The sequence below is a fragment of the Passer domesticus genome, chromosome 3, assembly GCF_036417665.1.
Source record: "Passer domesticus isolate bPasDom1 chromosome 3, bPasDom1.hap1, whole genome shotgun sequence".
In the NCBI taxonomy this organism is placed as follows: Eukaryota; Metazoa; Chordata; class Aves; order Passeriformes; family Passeridae; genus Passer; species Passer domesticus.
Window position 1 is genome coordinate 882,936 of NC_087476.1, and position 22,863 is coordinate 905,798.

Sequence of the window (22,863 nt, forward strand, 5' to 3'; positions counted from 1 at the left end):
CTGGCACTGGGAGCAGAGGATGAGCTGTGCCATGCCCTGAGCAGGGAGCAGAAGGTCTCTGAAGCAAAGCCACCTCACCATGGACAGCTCTGTGCAGGGCACGTGGCCTTGGGGACTCACCTTCTCAGGCCTCTTGCTGGCAGCAGCGATCTGGCTGATGGGGAGGGCAGAGGTGTTACTGGCAAAGATACAGTGAGCAGGGATCACCTGGAGGGGACAAGGGACAGAACACAAGTGAGCAGGGATCACCTGGAGGGGACAAGGGACATGACACAGTGAGCAGGGATCATCTGGAGGGGACAAGGGACAAGGGACAGTGAGCAGGGATCACCTGGAGGGGACAAGGGACAAGGGACAGTGAGCAGGGATCACCTGGAGGGGACAAGGGACAAGGAACAGTGAGCAGGGATCACCTGGAGGGGACAAGGGACAGTGAGCAGGGATCACCTGGAGGGGACAAGGGACATGACACAGTGAGCAGGGATCACCTGGAGGGGACAAGGGACACAACACAGTGAGCAGGGATCACCTGGAGGGGACAAGGGACAGTGAGCAGGGATCACCTGGAGGGGACAAGGGACATGACACAGTGAGCAGGGATCACCTGGAGGGGACAAGGGACACAACACAGTGAGCAGGGATCACCTGGAGGGGACAAGGGACAGTGAGCAGGGATCACCTGGGAGGGGACAAGGGACACAACACAGTGAGCAGGGATCACCTGGAGGGGACAAGGGACAGTGAGCAGGGATCACCTGGAGGGGACAAGGGACATGATACAGTGAGCAGGGATCACCTGGAGGGGACAAGGGACAGTGAGCAGGGATCACCTGGAGGGGACAAGGGACAGTGAGCAGGGATCACCTGGGAGGGGACAAGGGACACAACACAGTGAGCAGGGATCACCTGGGAGGGGACAAGGGACAGGGGACAGTGAGCAGGGATCACCTGGGAGGGGACAAGGGACACAACACAGTGAGCAGGGATCACCTGGGAGGGGACAAGGGACAGGGGACAGTGAGCAGGGATCACCTGGAGGGGACAAGGAACAGTGAGCAGGGATCACCTGGAGGGGACATGACACAGTGAGCAGGGATCACCTGGAGGGGACAAGGGACAGGGGACAGTGAGCAGGGATCACCTGGAGGGGACAAGGGACAGTGAGCAGGGATCACCTGGAGGGGACAAGGGACAAGGAACAGTGAGCAGGGATCACCTGGAGGGGACAAGGGACAGTGAGCAGGGATCACCTGGAGGGGACAAGGGACAGTGAGCAGGGATCACCTGGGAGGGGACAAGGGACAGTGAGCAGGGATCACCTGGAGGGGACAAGGGACACGACACAGTGAGCAGGGATCACCTGGAGGGGACAAGGGACACAACACAGTGAGCAGGGATCACCTGGGAGGGGACAAGGGACAAGATACAGTGAGCAGGGATCACCTGGAGGGGACAAGGGACAGTGAGCAGGGATCACCTGGGAGGGGACAAGGGACACAACACAGTGAGCAGAGATCACCTGGGAGGGGACAAGGGACAGTGAGCAGGGATCACCTGGGAGGGGACAAGGGACAGTGAGCAGGGATCACCTGGGAGGGGACAAGATACAGTGAGCAGGGATCACCTGGAGGGGACAGGGGACAGTGAGCAGGGATCACCTGGAGGGGACAAGGGACACAACACAGTGAGCAGGGATCACCTGGGAGGGGACAGGGGACAGTGAGCAGGGATCACCTGGGAGGGGACAAGGGACAAGATACAGTGAGCAGGGATCACCTGGAGGGGACAAGGGACAGTGAGCAGGGATCACCTGGGAGGGGACAAGGGACACAACACAGTGAGCAGGGATCACCTGGGAGGGGACAAGGGACATGACACAGTGAGCAGGGATCACCTGGAGGGGACAAGGGACAGTGAGCAGGGATCACCTGGGAGGGGACATGACACAGTGAGCAGGGATCACCTGGGAGGGGACATGACACAGTGAGCAGGGATCACCTGGAGGGGTGGAAGGGGCTGTGTCAGCACCCAGGATTGTGCAGAGCCCTGGGAGATCAACACCAAGGACCCCTGCCTAACGAGGCAAACTGGGTTTGCTCATTAGAAACTAACTGGAAAGCAGTAGCTCAAGTCAGCCAGCTCTGACTTGCCCTGAACTCTCCCCAGGCCTGCAATATCAGCCCCAGAGCTCCCATGTTTTGGCAGGCCTCTGCAGCCATGGGAGACACTGCAGGGAACAGCCCTTTTTCCCCAGTGTGCCCTTGAACAGGACAGAGGGACAGCAGGTGAAGGACTGCAAGGTGTGGAGATACCAGAGGACATCACTGTCACATCAGTGTCCTCAGACAAATGGAAGCTTTTTTTGGAGCACTTTTTTTATGTCCCATTCAGCTACCAATTCCTTAATTGAGCAGGGAGTGTCCCCAGTGAATGGAAAGGCTGCCCTGGATGCTCATCCATGTCCTGGTGTAACTGATTTGTACCCAGACCCAACTGCAGCACAAAAGGGAAAAGAAAACCCAGCAGCACAGCCCAGGACTCTCCACCAGCCAGGGGCCCCCATCCAGGAGCTGCTCAGGACTGATACTCACAGCCTCCACCTCCTTCAGCACTTTGTGTTTGACGTTGATGTCCTCGAACACGGCCTCGATGATCATGTCTGCCTTCTCAAAGCCCTTGTAGTCCAGCTGGCCCATCAGGTTGCTGAGGATGGAGTCCCTCTCAAATGATGTCAGGCTCTTCTTCTTCACCTTGCCGTTCAGCCTAGGGAGGGACAGCTCTGTCACAGCTCCTGAGTGGACCAGCCAGGCTGCTGGAGGTGCACCACGGGAATCCCTCTTGTCTCCCCTCAAAATTCCATCTCTGACCCTGCAGGACTGTCACTCTGTGTCCTGACCCCTCATTCCACGTGGGAACAGGAGAGTCCTGCTCCCACAGGTGACCTGAAGGCTGGTCACTGACATTCCTGATGACACACAGCTGAGTACTGATACTGCAGAACCAGGAGAACATGGAAAGAAACCCAGGAAGAAAACCCTGGAATGCCTCCCCTGCCATGGCCTTTAAGCAGCCAGAATCACTCTTTCCTTAGCTCTAGAAGTTACTGCTGAATCTTAGGTGTCTGCCTACTTAAGGGGCTAAGGCTGAGCCTATCCCACAGCAATATCCCAGCACACTGCAGGGGACAACATAAAAATAAAGCTTTTCTGTGACACCCAGTGTCAGGAGCTCCTGATGCTGACAGCACAGGAGAACTGTGACTAAAGGCAGCCCAGTGCCAACACACAAACCCCCTGAACTCACATACCCCTTGTAGACCTGCTGCTGGCCTCTGTCCAGACCCTTCTGTATCGTGTCCTTCAGAATGGTCTTGATGCCCTTATCCACGGAAACCTGGGCGATGCCGGCTCCCATGAGCCCTGCTCCCAGCACAGCCAGAGTCCTGCAGGGAAGGACCAAGGGGACACCTTCAGCATGGACATGGTGAACTCCCACCACTGCTGGCTCCTGTCAGCCATCCAGGCACCACCTGAGTGAGGCCACACAGCAGTGAGGCCTCCAAACTGCAGTGGGTCAGCCTCTGGAGGCTGGAAACCTCTGCTCTGGTCACAGCTCTCCAGCCCACTCAGCCCCAGGAGCTTTCAGAGATCAAACTGCTCCTTCAGGCATCCCACACTGGCACTTACTTGACTTCTTTCTGAGGTGTCCCAAACTTGTTCTTCTTGCAGTGCACCTGCCCGTGGTAGAGCCCCATCAGTGCCTTGGATTCCTTGGTCACTGCAAGTTGGCCAAAGCTCTGGAAGGAAGGAAAGAGGGGAGCTGAGGTGTTGGCATTAAACAGCTCTCAGTGTCAGCACACAAAAACATGGCAAGGGGGGAGACAAGCACTGTGTGACTGCACAGGTGAGCAACCTGGACAGAAAAGGGACAAGGGCCCAGGTCACCTCTGAGGAGAGGCACCTTCTGAGCTCAGCACAGCCTGCACCTCCTCCTCCCCAACAGCACAAGGATGTGGAGTGGCTGGAGAGAGCCCAGAGGAGGCCAGGGAGATGCTCCAAGGGTTGCACCCCTTCTGCTGGGAGAGCTGGGGGGGCTCACCTGGAGAGGAGAAGGATCCAGGGAGAGCTCAGAGCCCCTGGCAAGGCCTGGAGGGGCTCCAGGAGAGCTTCAGAGGGACTGGGGACAAGGTCTGGAGGGACATGGCTCCCAGTGCCAGAGGGCAGGGATGGATGGGAGACTGGGAATGAGGAATTGTTCCCTGGCAGGGTGGGCAGGCCCTGGCACAGGGTGCCCAGAGCAGCTGGGGCTGCCCCTGGATCCCTGGCAGTGCCCAAGGCCAGGCTGGACACTGGGGCTGGAGCAGCCTGGGACAGTGGAAGGTGTCCCTGTCATGGCACTGGATGGGCTTTGAGGTCCCTTCCAGCCCAAACCATTCTGGGATCTGGTGATTCCAGTTCCTCAGTGACAGGACTGGACTCCCCTGACATGAGACCCTTCCTCCCCCACATGCATCCCACATCAACTTGGGGCCACTGTTCCACAGATCCAGGTGGAAGCACCCTGTCCTCAGGTTTTTTATCAAAAATCCTTACAAGCAGGTCAGTTCTCTCTGACAGCAGCAGCCTGATCCTATTTTCAGAGGATCACAGGCAACAAAATCTAAGGCCTGCATAACCCCACAGCACTCAGCAGGAATGTTCTGAGGAACACAAAGCATAAGCACACATAAAACAAAAGTTGTCTGAGCCAAGTCTGCCAAGAAAAAGCAGGGAATGAGGTTTGGAGCAGCCTGCACCTTCCTTCACCACTGCCCTGCCAGCTAAAATACCCAGAAAAAGCTTAGAAGAGAATCTGCAAACTCCTGTCCTGGGGGAGAAAGTGAGGCAGTAAAAAAGCCACAACACTGACACTTATTATTCTGGGAAGATCTCCATCCTGCTGCTGTTCTGGGGAAAAAAAACCCATTCATTCTTGGCTGTAAGGAACAGAGTATCCCAAGGCTTTTATTCAGCACCAGACCAAACGTGGCTGGAATGCACAAGCAGCAGGGATGGGGCACAGCCAGGAGGGCACTGCTAAGGTGGCAGCTACAGCTCAGACCAGGCCTTGGCACCAGAAGGGAGCAAAAGGAGTTAAAAAACACGTCAGGGAAGTGGGAGATGGATGGATTTCACCAGCATTTAAGGGGTAATGACCTTGAGGACGACCCAAATACAGAGATAATCAAATGGACACGTGGGGCTGCTGGGGACTCAATCTTGCAGAGCTGGCAGTGCCCAGCTAAGCCCACCTGTGACTCTGTGCATAGCCAGAATTGCCTCTGTGGCACCAGAAATAACAAATTTAAGCACAAGTGTGGCAAAACGAGGACCAGTGAGGAAAAAATAATTAGGGATAGGCTGTTTATTAGGGCAGAGAAATGGAGGGATGAGGATGGTTGAGGAAAACAAAGATTGTGTGTGGGATAAATGGGTCACACACAGGTCCTCCCTGCTGGGGAGAACACCTGCCTGCTCCAGCCATGGACCTGCCCACCTACACCCTCAATTCAACTCTATTCCAGCTTTCTCTGTGTCCCAGGAAAGCTCAGGCAGGACTGGATGGTGTTTAGGACATGATGCCCACGTGCCAGCATGGTCAGATGAGTGAGAGATGAAACATCTCCAGCCAGCCCCTAGAAGGAGGTGTGGAAGCTCAGCTCTGCTCAGGCAGGAGGAGCAGCATCACTCACCCACAGTGGCCCTGCCTGTGAGTGCTTTGTGTTGAGGCTCCCCCATCCCTGCAAGTGCCCAAGGCCAGGCTGGATGGAGCTTGGAGCAGCCTGGGGTAGGGGAAGGTGTCCTGCCCATGGCAGGGATGGGATGGGCAGCAGGCTGTGATGAACCCTGTGGTTAAACACAGATCCCCTGATTACACCTGATACCTTGGGTTTTAAGTTTTTCTGTTCTGTTTTGGTGTGCAGCTTTTAGCTTTATATTAAATGTTACTGGGATCTTTTCACAGGGTGGTGAAGACAAAACAATCCTGTTCCAGCTGGAGACTCAAGGACAATCTCTTCAAATTCAGGCTCAAAGCACAAACAATGTGAAAAGAGGACAGGCAAGCAAGCAAGGAGGATGAAACTTCATAATTTAAAGATATTAATTGGACAGTTAACTCCTATATGCAAATGGACCAAAATTTATAAAAGTGTGAGATCTCATGACCAAGCCCTCTTTTGCTCCCATCTTGGAGCCATCTGGTACTGCCAGGGGGTGGCCTTTGAAGGCACTTCAATAAAAATCCTCTTTATTCCTCTTAACTCTGTCCAGCCTCTGTTCCAGCTCCTTAAGGCACCACCCCAGGCCCTGATCCCTGCCAGGATCTCCTCTCCTTACCTGGGCCTCGATGAGGTATCCAGCATCACTCCCCTGATCCAGACCAGTTTTTACGACCTAATAGAAAAGCAGTAAAGACACCACAGTTCAGTCATGCTGCAAACACACAATTGAACAGGATTCCCTGCTGTCTCCAGTGACCCCTCCCCAACATTCAAGGCATATTTCAGACTCCCTGAATCCTGTCCCTGCTGCTCTTAGCACAGCTGTGTCACCCTGTCCTTCCAGCACAGGACAGGTGAGGGTGAACCACCAGGTTAATTTTTAGCCATTCCCTGTGGTTTTAGGAACTGTGCTCCTGTAATGTCACTGCTCTCCAAATCCTTCACAGGTTTTAGAGGAGTCTGGGCAACAACTTCAGCAGTGAAAAGTCATTTTACAATAAGGACTTATTCACAGAGTGAGTTTAACAGGATGTCTGTGTAACAGAAGGGACTAATAAAGTTAATATTTTATGTATTAATAAAGTAATGTACATACTTTATTTATTAATAAAGTATTAATTATAAAGTTAAAAAACTAAAGTATTAAAGTGAATACTTTATGTATGCTAATATGTGGTTAGTGCTGTGAAAATTATAGCAATTTCTATTTTTATGGTGTCAAACAGGTCTCCTGAACTCTTCAGAGACTGTATAGAAAACCTGGGAAAACTGCAGCTGAAAGTCTCATGGCCAAAATATTCCAGCTAAGCCTTCCCCCAGCTGGGATTCCTGCTCTACCCCTCACTAGTACCAGTACCCACAAACTGGTGATCATATTTTGAGCAGTGATTGTGAATTCTACCCCACAGCCACACTCCTCAGGACTGATCTCTGTGAGGATCAGGATGTTGGCTTGACTCAGAGGAAGGATCACCTTCCCCCTGCCTGTCCCACATTTTGCCACAGATCCACCTGCCCTGCAGCTCCTCCCACCTCGCAGGGGAGTTACCTCGATGATCTTCAGAGGAGCAGGGTAGAGCCCTTTGGTTTGCTTTTGAACTTTGCTCTCCACTGTCTTGTAAACTTGCTGCCTGACGAAGGGAAGAGCCATGGCATAGTCTGTGAGCCCTGCAAGGGGGGACAGAACACGGGTCAGCACAGTGCTGTGCACAGCCAACATGCCAGGGTGGACTGCAGAGGGAAGGGAATACAAATGTGAATATCTGCCCTAGAAACATGCACCTGAAACCCAGGCACAGGCAGCAGGGGCTGCTCAGAGAGTTTCCATGGATTATTCCATAGGCAAGTCTCACTGAGGGCTGAAGTGTCCTCCTAACACAACTGGTGACACACTGAGCCCCAGAAAGCAGAATTCCCACAGATGTCCCCATTTCTGGGCTGGGCTGTCAAGGATCAGCACGGAGCAGTCCCTTGTACCTCTTCCCACTTGAGTTTACCAGCTTGGTACAGAACTTGTTGCCAAAACTCTGCAGATGGACAGTCCCTGGAGACATCTGCTGCCTCCCACTCTTTAGGGCCTGCCTCTCTTCCAGCAACCTCAGGAGCCACCACATCCAGCTCTGCCAAAGCCCAGCTCTGCAGGGCAATGTTTTCTCTACCACCCCACATCGCTCAAGAGATGATTCCAACATGAAATAACTTCATTTTGAAATGGAATTAAGTAGGAGCAGGAACACATCCTGGAGAAGCCAAGCTGGATTACACTCACTGCTGTCCCTTGGGATTTCTCCACGCTGACTTACTCTGCATGAGCCCTCTCGATCTCTTGGCAGACACAGTCTTGTTGGCCAGTCCCCTGGCAAAGCCAATGGCCACCTCCTCCAGGTACTCGATTGTTCTTGCCTCGGGAGTCTTCACTCCTGGGCCTGGGGAGAGCAGAGAACACAGCACAAGTTATCCCTGAGGAAGGAGGATGCAGGGAAACCAGGAGCAGACACAACATGATGGGCTTTGAACTGCTCCCACTCCATTCCCTGCTCCTGTTTGGTTCTTCTGGGTTATGACCAACAGTGGCAAGGCTCAGCAGGGATCATATGAGGGCCCCAAGAGATTTGTACAGGGGGCATGGTGCAGAAATGCTGGAATGCCAGCTCCCTGTGGGAGCAGGGCCAAGTTACATCCAACTCTGCAATCAGATCAGGCTGCTCAGGGACCTTCTGGACACCTCCAAGGACAGAGGTTCCATGACCTCTCTGCAGGTGGTGGTTACTTAGCTTTTTGGTGACCTCTTGAAATGAACAGCAAATGAATTCATTAGGGTCCCATGGGCAGAGAAAGGGTGAGAGCAGTGATTTCTGTATTCCAATGAAGCCCTCTTAATGCCACAATACAAGGTGTCTGAGCTGCTGTTAAGTTAGATACACTGCAAAGCTCTGAATCAGAGCCTCAGCTTCATCTTTGTACTATGCCATGTTCTGCTATTTTGGAAAAACGCTTTAGATTTGTTCTTTTTGTATTCAAATCTGTTGTGACTTTCAAAGTCACATTTTTCCCTTCTTCTTCCCTGTTTCCATGAATTCTTTGGGATAATCGGGAATCTGTGCACAACAGGATCCACATTTGCAAGAGTTATATCTTGGAGTTTAACCTTTCAAATCCATTCTACAATCTTTTCTATCAGGAAAATATTGCTTTCAAACCAGGCTGAAAACCAGTCTTATTTATCAGGATTACTTGTCAGTGTGCAAATAGCAACATGTTTTCAGCTTGCATAAAAAGTGGAAAGAAAAGGGTAAAACTACCAGAGCCTTTGGCACCACACTGTCGTTTTGGGAATGAAGAGAACAGGGAAAAGTTTGCTCTAACATGATAAATGCTGGATCCAGGCAAAATTTACTGTTTGTTACACACTACAAAAGTCATATAAGGAAATAAAAAGCACTACATACAGGTGTATGTATCCTCAGCTCCTGACCATCTTTTTGCCACCTTTATTCCTCAAACCTTCCACCTGACATAACTGCAGGCAAACCCAGAACCCTGAGGTGTTCTGCCTCCCTCTCCTCTGTGGAACTTGTGTGTCCCACCATGCTGTGCCAACACTGAGCTGTTAAACACACAGCCAGCATTCTGGGAGTGCTGAATCCCTGGAAATCCCTGTACTGGAGCCAATGTCCAACAACCCCAACCTTTGAACTCAGTGCAGGAAACCTCTCACTTGCTTTAGCTATTGCAATACGTGGCCCAACTTAAAGCTGTCCCACAATGAAACAAGCCACCACAAAACCAGTTTTAGCAGCCTCTGAGGGTGGGTTGCACAATTTCCAAGCTCAGGAATCCTCATTTCCAGACAATTGTATCATCAGGAGAGGAGGACACAGCACAGGGCTGATCAGGCAGCTGTGAGATGCTGCCAGAGGCAAACTCTGAGTCATTAATGACAGAGCAGTGCCTGTTGAATCTGCACAGGGTCACCAAGTAGGCCCTGGAGCTAAATGTGCAATATTGGGCTGAACCCTGGGGAGATTACAGCCCTGCAGCTGGGCAGGGCCATTCACCTTCACCCAAACTGCTCCAAACACACCCAGACACCACAGAGCCCTCAAAGCTAAGGAAACACCCCACAGATACTCCAAGAGAAGAGACAGGTAAAATCCAAATCAGAAACCCCCTCCTGTTTCATCTCCCACTATTCTCCTCTCTCACAAAAAGGCTGAAGTCCTCAGCTGTAAGGTTTTAATCACAAAAACTCAGAATGGTTTGGTTGGGAAGGGGATGTTAAAGGTCATATAATCCCCTGCCATGGCAGGGACACTTCCCACTGTCCCAAACTGTTCCTCAAACCCTGTCCAGCCTGGCCTTGGGCACTGCCAGGGATCCAGGAGCAGCCCCAGCTGCTCTGGGCACCCTGTGCCAGCCCTGCCCACCCTCACAGGGAACAATTCCTCATTGCCAATCTCCCACCCAGCCCTGCCCTCTGGCACTGGGAGCCATTCCCTGTGTCCTGTCCCTCCATCCTTGTCCCCAGTCCCTCTGCAGCTCTCCTGGAGCCCCTCCAGGCCCTGCCAGGGGCTCTGAGCTCTGCCTGGATCCTTCTCCTCTCCAGGTGAGCCCCCCCAGCTCTCCCAGCCTGGCTCCAGAGCAGAGGGGCTCCAGCCCTTGGAGCAGCTCTGCGGCCTCTTTTTTTCACCTCTCTCTGTAACAACTTGAGGGTTTTCACCCAGCAGACCCCAGAAGCTGCCCCCTGCTCAAGGAGTCTCTCAGCAAGGAGGATATAAAACAGCACAAACACTCTGACAGCTCAGGGAAGCTCCCTGTGGAAGTTTCCCTCCTGCCCTGGCAGTATGTCGAAGCCAGTCCAAGGAAAAACAGGCCAAACAAAACACAGTTGATTTTACAGGCAGCAGACAAATACAGCTCAGAGCTGCTGCATAATCTACATTTCAACAATGCCCAGGGGGTTTTAGAGAATTCACTGGAAACCCAAGAGCATTTGGGAGTTCAAAGCTCAGACTTCACCAGCTTCCAAATTCTCTTTTCTCCATTCCCAGCTGAGACCTTCAGCTTTATAACTCGATGTGCTACAAGATGTCACTCCCCGATTTCACCTTTCTTGTAGCTTGGATACATTAACAAGTGCTGGATTCTGATACTCCAGCTGAAGAAAACTGCTGTTTGTTTCAAAGGCTGAGCTGTGAGAACCACTCCCACTGGGTGGCTGACCCCACGTATGTGGGTTTGCTTTACCTGCAGTTAATTCCCAGTGTTTTGCTGTGTCCTGAGCTGTGCACGCCCATCTGCTTTCTTTTATAAATGGCACACGCCAGAATTGGATCCAGGCAATGCTGCAGAGCTCCCTGCTGAAGGAGAACTGATTGCATGCCCTGAAATTGCCTCCTGATTGATGGTGTGTGTCTCCTTCCAAGCTTTCTGCCATCAGTTAAAGCATCACCCCAGGTAGGGCTGCTTTCCCCAGCCACAGAGTGAGCAGGAGCCCTCCTGGTGCTGCTGCTGTTTGGATAACAAGGAACACATCCAATGTTTGCATGTAATTTGTATTTCTGTGTTCCTCCTACGTGCTCCTCTGGGCTGAGCCAGGATTCCCAGCAGCTCCTCAGAAAGCTCACGTTTCCTTTTCAGCAAACTGGGCTAACTGTGGCTATAAACAGCCACATTTGCTACCTCTTAAAAAACAATTCACTTCTAAGCAAGTATCAAGTGGGAAAGTTTATCCAGGCAATTTTAAGTCCAGCCTGAGAGCCATGGATCTGTTTTAGAGGAATGAATACAGCTAAAGACAAGCTAAGGATATCTGGGTATCCTGGGCTGATCCCCAAGTGTGGGCAGCAGGAAAGGGGGATTCTGCCCCTGTGCCCAGGTGAGAGCCCACCTGCAGAGCTGCCCCAGCCCGGGCACAGCAGCACAAGGACCTGGAGCTGCTGCAGAGAGCCCAAAGGAGGCACCAAGGTGATCAGAGGGATGGAGCAGCTCTGCTGAAAGAAAGGCTGGGAGAATTGGGATTGCTCAGCCTGGAGAGGAGAAAGTTCTGGGGTGACCCAGCTGCAGCCCTCCAGCACCTGCAGGAGCTGACAGGAAGGATGGAGGGACTGGGGACAAGGCCTGGAGGGACAGGACACAGGGAATGGCTTCTAGTGCCAGAGGGCAGGGCTGGATGGGAGATTGGGAATGAGGAATTGTTCCCTGGCAGGAACAGGGTGCCCAGAGCAGCTGGGGCTGCCCCTGGATCCCTGGCAGTGCCCAAGGCCAGGCTGGACACTGGAGCTGGGAGCACCTGGGACAGTGGCAGTGTCCCTGCCACTGCCATGGGCAGGGACTGGATGAGCTTTAAGGTCCCTTCCAACCCAGACCATCCCATGATCCAGCTGAGCACTGGCCTGTGGGACAGCACAGACACCAAGGCTTTCCTGGCATTGCTCAGGGTGGGCAGCAACAACTTCTTATTAATTTTATTTTCTTCAGCACCACCAGTGTGTTCTGGCTGTGCTGTGCCTGGGGAAATCATGCTCAGCACCCTCCAACCCCATGGCAGTGCCAGATGGAGCAGTGGCTTCCATTCTAATTCCTGAGAGGGGCTGATGGCTCCTCTTGGGAGGCTCTGGAAGGTTTATTCCTCAAACTCCTCCATTACTCACCTTCCAAGAAAGCTGCCCTAGTGAAAGAACTTTGGGAGCAAGACATGATTCAGCAACACTTGGAATCCTGCAGTTTGCAGGGAATTTTTCCCCCCTGCTGACAGCCAGCTGGCAATTCTGAGTGCCCAAGCCATGGAGGCTCCCTGCTGCAGCTCCTGTCAGGGATTACCATCTGCAGGCTGCAGAAACACAGCCATCAGTCATCTATTGTCCTTCCATTAGGGGCTGCAATCTGTCCTCTGACATGATAAACGAGCAATGGGGGCTCTTATCTGGATAATTAGCTTAAGGAGGAGAGCCAGCAGGCCTGCCCTCCATGCTGACCTCTCCTGTTCATTCAGCTTCTGCAGCAGCCTCACATTTCAAGGTCCCTGTGCTTGTAAGGTGGGAACAGGGATTTCTGCTCTCCTGCAGAGCAGGAAAAAAACCTCTCCACACATTTTAGTGAGGGGAAAGGTTCCCTGACAGGCATCAAGGAACTGAGGAACACTGTGTCTGACCTAGTGGTTCCACCAGCTGGTCAACCAGCCCCATCTTCTTGGCTCTGTCTGCACGGATGTTCCTCCCAGTCAGCATCATGTCAAAGGCAGCAGGAAGTCCCACCTAGAAAGGGCAGAAAGAAGATTCCAGAGTGGGAGTTTGCCAGGCAGAAAGGGCTATGGGGTTAAGTTTTCTTCTTACTCACCATCTTTGGCAGCCTCTGAGTACCCCCTGCTCCGGGCAGGAGACCCAGCAACACTTCAGGTGTTCCCAAGACTGTTTTCCTGTCCTTTGTTGCTACTCTGTAGTGACAGGCAATGGCAACCTTAAAAAGGAAAAGACAATGAAAGGTTTCTCTATGAAAGACAACAGGAGAACCAGGCATCCATCACACAGCTCTCTCCCACACACTGTCTCAGCTTTCCTCATCACCCTGCCCCAATTCCTTCACCAAGTGCCCAAATTCCCTCTGTGCTCACTGATGGCTTCTGGGGGATGACAGCAAGCAGGTGTGAGATGAACATCAAACTCCCAAGCTGATTTTAGATCTCACCTAGACCTTCAAGGGCTTTATTAATTCACTACAAGAGCACAGTCCCATCTACAGATCAGTCATGATTCTTGGTTTATCCCTGGACTGCCAAGTCCAGGTGAGTCAACACAGTGAGTGTAAAAAAATATTGAGAAATCAGTACAAAACAAGAGATTCCATTCCAAGATGACACTGCTTTAGTAACAACTCTGCTCCAGCAATCAGCAGAGCCTTGCTGTTTACAAAACCCTGGATGGAGATGACAAGGCAGAAGATCCAGCCAAGGTGCTGGAGTGGAGCTGCAGGCAGGGTGGAGCCTGGCTGGGTCCCCACACTCACCCCTCTCACAGCAGCCCCACAAAGAATGGAAGTTGCTGGGATACAAGGCTCACTTCATCTGAAAAGCAGCAATTTCCAGGCTGAACTGTGCCAGCAGCATTGATGCAGATCCAGTGCCTGCTGGAAACAGCCAGTTTTCCCTTGGACACTCATCTAAATATTAGCCTGGCCCACACAGGTTCAGATTTGATTTGCTCTCTTTCCACAGCAGCAGCAGAACTCGCATGGCAGAGCCCTCAAGCACAAGCAAGCCATTAACTTGCCACAACCTCATTTACATGATGTAATGAGCCCTCATCAGCTCCCAAATTCATCTCCCAGTACCAGTCCTGCCAGCATCATCTGGGGAACCAGAGCAGCAGCAGTGTCAGCTCCCACTCCTGCTGTGAGCTCCAGGATTGTCCAGTACCTCCAGCCCTCCTCCCAGGCAGCTGCCACTGATGGCAGCAACGACAGGCTTTGGAGAGTGCTCAATCTTTTCCAGCATCTTCTGTCCATCCTGAGAGAGCTGAGTCACTTCCTGAGCAGTCTTGCAGGCTTCAAGCATGCTGAGGGGAGGAGAGAGGTAGATGAGGATGGGAAAAGTATTTTTTGTCAGTTTTCCTGACAAAACAGCATCAAAATGAGAGGTTTTGACGAGTTTTTCCCTGTTTTCCTACAATCTCCACTGCCTGACAGGTAGGCAAGAGCTGTTTAGGCCCCAGTTTTGGATCAGGCAACACAGGGAGACTAACTAAACCCAGCAGGGTCAGGCCCTGCATGCTGACATGGGTTTTCCTGAGGCACTGAATGGGATCCCTTGTGCCAGGGCTCTGGAAGCCTTTGGGAGAGGAGGAAGGGTTGTAGGAAGCCTCAAAGCACTTGCCAGGAAGGGTGGAGGAAAGAGCCCAGAATCACTCTTAGAGGAGCAGATGGCCAGTGCTCTGATGCCACACTGCCAATTAGAGACTCCCTGTGCTAATTATTCTCCTGGAAGCTCAAAGCCTTTGCCAGGCAGGAGTAATTTGGGATGCTGGAGGTGCTGAGGCCAGGAGACACCTTTTAACCACAGCCTGGCTTTTGCTCTGCTCACCTCCTTCCCTCCTGAACAGGGAGTGAGTCTCTGTCCCTGGACAAAGCCAGCCAAAAATGTAACGCGGTTTTGGAGGGTTTATTCTTAATTTACCTTCTTTCCTCAGAGCATTCTGGCTTTTAATGTCTTTAAGCAATGATTCTGTCCTGTCAGTGTCAGCAGTAGGAGCCAGTGGCATTCCAGGTCCCAGTGGGCACCCACTGGATCATCCCACACCCTGGAAAAGTTACCCAGGGAGCCTGAGAGGCTGCTCAGCACAGGGCAGAGTGCCAAACCCTGCCCAAACCAGGGGCCAGCCTGGAAGGCTGCCAGGCACTCCAACCCAGCTCAAACGAGTCCTGCATGTGAATTATCCCCTCTTGTTGTGCCCAAGGACAATGCCCAGCCCAGAGCCAGGCTGGTTTCCTTGGCTGCAGGGAGGAGTGACCAAGTGCCACAGTCAGGAGGGGTTTAAGGACTTGCCACATCCCTTTTTGCTGAGATCCTCACTTCATTTCCAGCAACTCTGAAATCCTGAGAATGGGGATTTCACTCCCAGCCTGTGTTTCACCCCAGGGAGGTGTCAGGGACAAACTGCTGCATTTCGGGGACAGCTCCTGAAGCTCTGTGCTTACTTGAGATCCGCTCCAGCAATGAAAGAGCCTGGCTTGGAGGAGATGAGCACAGCACTCTTCACAGCCTCGTTGGCCCAGATCTCGTTCATGACGTCGGTGAACTCTGCACTCAGCTGCTTGGACAGGGTGTTCACCTGGGAGCAGAGCAGCACCTCAGCAGCAGCTCACCTGGAGCCCACACCTGCTGCAAGTTCCTTCAGCCCTGCCCCAGCATAAAAACCCCTCCTGGATAAAACCTGCAGCAGGTCATCTTTAATTAGGGAGCTCCTCTTTAACCTTCCCAACAGTGGCCCCAAATATTGATTTTATGAACTTGTAAACTGGTTTGTTTTTTCTTTGTTATATAATCATAGAATCACAGAATGGTTTGGGATGGAAAGGACCTTTCAAGGTCATCTCATCCAACCCCCTGCAACGAGCAGGGATATCTCTCCCAGAGCAGGCTGACAATATCCCTCCAGCTTTACTGAAAGGCTGCAAAAAGCAGGACAAACCCAGCCTGGGTTCTTTAGGTACCACCAAATCCTCACATAAAATAGAATATTTCAAACCTGAGACTGCTGCTGCTCCTCAAAGGAAAGGAGTATATTAAAAACCCTTTCTAGTCTGCTACAATTAACACAAGATTTTTCATAGCAGCAGAAGTTCAATCTTTATATCTTGTATAATATCAGAGCAGCTCAGCTGCTTTGCTTTAAAAGTCAGGTTTTTATTGCAAGGTCTATCATTGCTCATAAAGAGCATTTCCATCTGTGAGATGACACCTGAAATTCACTACTGGTTATGAGACTCCAAAATGCATTTTCAGATGTCATTTACAGAGTTCCTCCTGATACCTGAACAACTGCAGCTGTATTGACCCAAAAAATGAGAATTAGGTTCTATTTATATCACATTCATGATAATAGAATCAAAAGCACTTATGGATTCCAAATTACTGAAGTATGGACACATTCTTTAACTGACTTGAGCAAAAGAACTAAGCAAGATTTAATTTTTTTCTGAAGTTCTCCTTAAGATTTGGAACTCAACAAGACCTTGTGCTTGGGAGAGAGACAAATTAGCTTAGCACACACAAAGTACTCCAAGAGCCATCTCCAGATGTCTCACCAAAATCCCCAAATCTTCTTTTCCTACTTCTCCTTTGCTCCCAGCTCTGTAAGGCTGCAGGCCAGGGAAGCTCTTAGCCCTGAATGGGAATTTTCAATACCTTGGAATTTGGTGTGTTGAAGCGCACGACAGCAACATCCCCTTTGATATCACAGCTGACGTGGGTTCTGTCTGCAAGCAAACACAGACAGACAAAAAAAGGGGTGGGCTCAGCTCCTGCTCCAGGGATTTGAAGGAAAAAAAATGGATTTATAGAAAAGCTTCACACTTACTCTGGAGGGCACTGGAGGTGGAGATGTTACGGCAGGCATAACCTAAGGAAAAGATGTCACAGGTTTTAAAGGAATCCTCAGCAGCCTCAGCTCTCCCAGCTCCCCATGCCTGCCAAGAACAGCTTTTGGAAACCCTGGGCATGAGCCAGTCCCTCCCCTCACAGCCTGACCTGTGCCCCACCAGAGCCCAGCAGTGACCTTCCTGCACAGACCCCACTCTGCAGTGCCCAACTGAGAGCAGAAAAAATGAAATCCCTCTTCCCAAGCAGCTGGCAAGGGATGGAGCAGGGGGCACAGAGAGTTTGGCCTTCATCATCCTCATTCCAACCTCTTCATGTGCTAAACCAGGGACTTTCCTGCACTTTGGGGAGCTTCAAGGTGAGTTCCCTGCAAAGCAAACACAACTGTCCAGGGTATTTCTGTAAAAACACACTCTGGTGCCAGCAAAGGGGGACAGTCCAAGTGTCACCACACAGATCTCAGGGGGCACAACTGGAGTGCCACACAAAATATTTATTCTTGCCTCCATCTATCAACAAAATACTCAGAATCACAGACTGGTTTGGGTGGGAGGGATCTTAAAGCCCATCCAGTGCTACCCCTGCATGGCAGGGACACTGCCACTGTCCCAGGGTGTCCCAGTGTCCAGCCTGGCCTTGGGCACTGCCAGGGATCCAGGGGCAGCCCCAGCTGTGCCAGCCCTGCCCACCCTGCCAGGGAACAATTCCTCATTGCCAATCTCCCACCCAGCCCTGCCCTCTGGCACTGGGAGCCATTCCCTGTGCCCTGTCCCTCCACCCTTGTCCCCAGTCCCTCTGCAGCTCTCCTGGAGCCCCTCCAGGCCCTGCCAGGGGCTCTGAGCTCTGCCTGGAGCCTTCTCCTCTCCAGGTGAGCCCCCCCAGCTCTGCCAGCCTGGCTCCAGCCCTGCAGCAGCTCTGGGGCCTCCTCTGGGCTCTGTGCAGCAGCTCCAGGTCCTTGTGCTGCTGGAATGCCCAGGGCTGGGGCAGCTCTGCAGGTGGGGAGCTGTTCTCCCTTGTCCTGTCCCTCCAGGCCCTTGTCCAGAGTCCCTCTCCAGCTCTGGGATCCAGCTCCACTAATGACATGCAAATCACATGAACACATCTTCCTCCAGATCCCTCAGAAAGCTCAGACCACAAACAAACAAGTTCTGCCCACGAATTTCTCACTCCTAAATCTCCTTTTTCTGCTCAGAAATTCTGTTTGGCACCACGACCTCTTCAAGCACCCTTGATCTTGACCCTGAGGATCCCCTAACTCAGATCCAGGCTGAACCCCTGCCAGAGCTGCTTTAATCCTGAATTCCAGTAAAAGTGTTACTTCCACGTGTATCTATCCACCAGCCAGCACACAGCAATTAGCCAGGGGAGGGCTCTGCTCAACACTGATAAAGCCTTCAGGAATGAAACATTCCCATTCCCAGCAGCCAGCAGGGAGAATAACACAACACCAGGAGAATAAACTGCAAACTGTGCCTCCCCAACAGGTGTCTCCCCCTGCCACAGCCCCGTGACACGGGCTCAGGGCTGCACTTTGGCCTCCTTTCCACCTTGTCCGGGGTGCTGGCAGAAGGGACTGACCTTTGCTCCCATTCCTGAGCCCAGGACATGCAGTGTGATGCCGTGGGGATGGAAATTCAGCGTCAGGCTGTCCCAGCAAACAGCTTTGGGGTGCCTGTGTGTGTGTCATGTGCCCACAGCAGCGTTTTATAAACAAAGAGTGAACCAGTTCCCACTCCAAAGCTCCTCAGCAATATTTAATACCCACATGTGATAGCTCCACCCAACAGTAATTTCCCTAAACTCTTTGTGTACTCCTGAAAATAAGCACCAACATTCAATTCCCACAAACCAAGTGTGGGCTGACAACAATTCCTCTGGTGAGAGATGCTGCCCAGCAGAACACTGTGCACTTTAACAGCAATGTTTTAACCCAATAAAAGCCCTTTCTTTAAAGAGAAAGCAAGGGCTGAACTGAATCCCTGAATTAATTCATTCAATCCCTGCAGCAAGCTGGGATAGTGGAAGGTGTCCCTGCCCATGGCAAGGGTGTGGAACAAGATGAGCTTTAAGATCCCTCCCAGACAAACCAGTCTGGGATTCCAGGTTTTTTACTCTTTACATGGTTTTCCTTTTCCATATCAGTTCCCAAACAGATTCCCTTCCATGAAAACCTTCAGCCTTCAATTCCACTCTGCCTTTCCATTCTCACAAAACAGAAGAGATGAAGTAGGAAAAAAAATAAATCAAGGGCATGACTGCACAAATCTCACTCCACTTGAGCATAAACTGTTTTGGGAGAGGTGCTGTCAGCAGTGCACCAGCTGGTGAACACTGGAGTGAGGTTTCTGTAGCCTGACAGTGGTTTGTTTTAATTCCAGCATATTTGTGGAAAACATCTTTTGCCAGGAAGCAAAAGCAGCTCCTTGTCCTGGTCCCTGCACATCTGCTTTAGGTGTTGATCCCTTCAGCACTGCCAAGACCAGAGCCAGAAAATTCCTCCAAAATGCTGCAGGAAGCAGAAGCCCAGCCTCAAACTCCCACCATGTCCCATCACTCATCCCAGAGTTACACCCTGAAAATCAGTTCCAGTCTCACTCCAGCTCAAAGACTGTCCAGCACCAGGACACCAACACTGCAGGTGCCCTCAGGACTTTGGATGCACCAGAGAATGGACAGCAGCCACCCCACAGCCCAGCCTGCTCCTTCCCACTTTCTCCTCTCCCTGTTCCTACCTCAGCTGCCTCCCTGCCCAGCACTTCCCACCCTTCCACTCACCAGGCCGTGGCACACGGCTCGAACTGGGAGCAGCCTCCATGGCTCAGGGAAAAGTCCTGGAGCCCTTTTTCCAGTCCTGGAGCAGCCCAAGCCCCAGCAGGACGGACAGGATGAAGCTCAGGCCAGCCGAGCACGGAGCTGTGAGCCGTGAGATGGGAAGCTCCTGGCAGACTGAGCTTCCCAAGCCACCCTGGGAAGCTGGTGGCACAGGGATGTGGCCCAGCAGGTACAGCCAGCCCTGGAGCTCACCTGGCTCCTGACTGCTCCCTGCCTTTGGGCTGCCCCCGAGAGCTTTGCATGCACTTCCCAAACGCTTTGCAAGGCAGAACGAGGGGATTCATGCATGGTGAACAGGGACAGCGTCCTCACAGCAGCTCCAGGGCTGTTTGGTGTGAGGAGCTTTACCAGTCAGAACAAGAATTCCAACCAGCAGCAGCCTGAGGACTCCCTGGAGTTACCACAAGTCTCCTCGTCGGTGATTGCAGCACCCTGTCACGTACAGACCTGCACCAAGGCTGCACGTAACACAGTGTGGTCCCAGAACCAGGGAATTGTTCACCATGATCCAGAACCAGGGAATTGTTCACAATGATCCCAGAACCACGGAATTGTTCATAATGATCCCAGAACCAGGGAATTGTTCACCATGATCCAGAACCAGGGAATTGTTCACCATGATCCAGAACCAGGGAATTGTTCATAATGATCCCAGAACCAGGGAATTGTTCATAATGATCCCAGAACCAGGGAATTGTTCACAACGATCCCAGAACCAGGGAATTGTTCACCATGATCCCAGAACCAGGAAATTGTTCACAATGATCCCAGAACCAGGGAATTGTTCACCATGATCCCAGAACCAGGAAATTGTTCACAATGATCCCAGAACCAGGGAATTGTTCATAATGATCCCAGAACCAGGGAATTGTTCACCATGATCCAGAACCAGGGAATTGTTCATAATGATCCCAGAACCAGGGAATTGTTCACCATGATCCAGAACCAGGGAATTGCTCACCATGATCCAGAACCAGGGAATTGTTCAACAGGATCCCAGAACCAGGGAATTGTTCACCATGATCCCAGAACCAGGGAACTGCTCACCATGGTCCCAGAACCAGGGAATTGCTCATAATGATCCCAGAGCCATGGAATTGCTCACCATGATCCCAGAACCAGGGAGCTGTTCACAATGATCCCAGAACCAGGGAACTGCTCACCACAATCCCAGAACCAGGGAATTGTTCACCACAATCCCAGAACCAGGGAATTATTCACCATGATCCCAGAACCATGGAGCTGCTCACCATGATCCCAGCACCAAGGAATTGCTCACCATGATCCCAGAACCAGGGAACTGCTCACCATGATCCCAGAACCAGGGAATTGTTCACCACAATCCCAGAACCAGGGAATTGTTCACCACAATCCCAGAACCAGGGAACTGCTCACCATGATCCCAGAACCAGGGAGTTGTTCACCACAATCCCAGAACCAGGGAATTATTCACCACGATCCCAGAACCAGGGAACTGCTCACGTTGGAAAAGAGCTCTCAGAGCACTGAGTCCAGCTCTGAACCAAGCCCAGCATTGGGTTTAACAAAACACAGCTGCATTTTGGGTCGACATCAACACCAGACTCTGAGGCCCTTCAAAGTGCCCACATAAGAGGCTTCCAGAGCTTCCCAGCCAGGCCCCTTGGCATTCCCAGGGCTCCTGGGGACTCCCCCTGAGCTGGCAGCCAGGAAGCACCAAGGCAGCTCTGTGAAGAGGCAGGAGAGAGCCACGGACCTGCCCGAGCTGGCAAGGGAGATGCCCCACACAAAATCATGGAATCACTGAATCCCAGGATGGTTTGGGTGGGAAGGGATCTTAAAGCCCATCCAGTGCCACCCCTGCCATGGCAGGGACACTTCACACTGCCCCAGGGTGTCCCAGTGTCCAGCCTGGCCTTGGGCACTGCCAGGGATGCAGGGGCAGCCCCAGCTGCTCTGGGCACCCTGTGCCAGCCCTGCCCACCCTGCCAGGGAACAATTCCTCATTGCCAATCTCCCACCCAGCCCTGCCCTCTGGCACTGGGAGCCATTCCCTGGCTCCTGTCCCTCTAGGCCTTGTCCCCAGTCCCTCTGCAGGCTCTCCTGGAGCCCTTTTAAGCCCCTCCTAAATTCTCCCCAGAGCTCCCTCTTCCCCAGGGTGATCCATCCCAACTCTCTCAGCTGAGGGATCACGGAGCACCCTCCCCCATGCAAGGGGGATTACAGGGTCCCAGGGATCCCCCTTGCCATGGATCCCCCTGCCTGCCTGCAGGGCAGCCACAGGATCCACCCTGCCAAGGGCACGGGGACAGCCTGTCCTTTCCAAGCAGGCTCTCGGGGCACTGGGACAGGCACAAGTGTCAGGGCACAAGGACACGCTCTCCCCGTGGCTCAGCTCACGTGCAGGGACCATCCTGACTGCAGGGTGTGTCCCCCCCTCAGTGCCAGGCCACAGGGACCCCCCAGAACTGCTCAGAGTGTCCCTGTGTAAAGGTGGGCACTGCAGGATGTCTCCCATGGGGACACACAACCCCCAGAGACCACAGGACACGGGAGGACAGACCCTGGGGACCTGCCAGGGATCCCCTGGGTGGCTCCCAGGCCATGGGGACAAACCCCTCACACGGGGCACAGACAGACATGGGGACAAGTCCCATCCCCGGGGATCCCCTGCCCCAATTCTGCTCCTCACAGACCCTTCCCTGGGAACTCCTCACGGTCACACCACCCCAGGAGCCCTTCGGGACCCCCGGACAACGCCCAATCCTTACCCCAGCACCGGGAAATCCTCTTTGGGACACCCTGTTCCTCACCCCCTCAGTGCCCCCTGCCCCCACCTCAGTGCCCCCTCACCGCACCCCCAAAAATAACTCCTCGGTAGGTCCCATCCCACGCCAGTCCTCGCCCCCTCAGTGCTCCCGCTGCTTCCACTGCCCCCCTGCCCGTCAGCGCTCCCTTCCCCTCAGTGTCCCCTCAGCGCCCCTCCGTCCCTTCCCCTCACCGCCCCCTTCCCCCGCTGCTCCCCTCACGCGGGGGACGCCGCGCGCCAGCCGCTCCCGCTCCCCGCCGTCCCCCCGCTCACCTCGGGGCGGGGTGTGCCGCGTGGGGCCGGCCCTGGCGGCGGCCGGGAGGCGGCCGAGGCTGCCGATGGCTCGCACCGCCGCCGCCATCTTCGCCGAGGTCGAATGAGGGAGAGGCC

The 22,863-nt window shown here is 52.9% G+C and overlaps 1 protein-coding gene across 1 annotated transcript in view; it reads right to left on the minus strand.

Annotated features, from left to right (window-relative positions):
- The window catches only part of HADHA (hydroxyacyl-CoA dehydrogenase trifunctional multienzyme complex subunit alpha), a 29,355-nt gene extending 6,492 nt beyond the window's left edge, over positions 1-22,863 (minus strand). The window contains exons 1-14 of the mRNA XM_064411439.1: positions 22,747-22,863; positions 16,834-16,875; positions 16,662-16,732; positions 15,452-15,585; positions 14,175-14,313; positions 13,100-13,219; positions 12,915-13,017; positions 8,065-8,187; positions 7,311-7,429; positions 6,378-6,434; positions 3,687-3,796; positions 3,308-3,442; positions 2,592-2,763; positions 121-207 (exon numbers count right to left, since the gene is read on the minus strand). Of these exons, the coding sequence (XP_064267509.1) occupies positions 121-207; positions 2,592-2,763; positions 3,308-3,442; positions 3,687-3,796; positions 6,378-6,434; positions 7,311-7,429; positions 8,065-8,187; positions 12,915-13,017; positions 13,100-13,219; positions 14,175-14,313; positions 15,452-15,585; positions 16,662-16,732; positions 16,834-16,875; positions 22,747-22,834 (1,500 nt within the window). The 5' untranslated portion in view covers positions 22,835-22,863. The remainder of the gene's footprint in view (positions 1-120; positions 208-2,591; positions 2,764-3,307; positions 3,443-3,686; positions 3,797-6,377; positions 6,435-7,310; positions 7,430-8,064; positions 8,188-12,914; positions 13,018-13,099; positions 13,220-14,174; positions 14,314-15,451; positions 15,586-16,661; positions 16,733-16,833; positions 16,876-22,746) is intronic.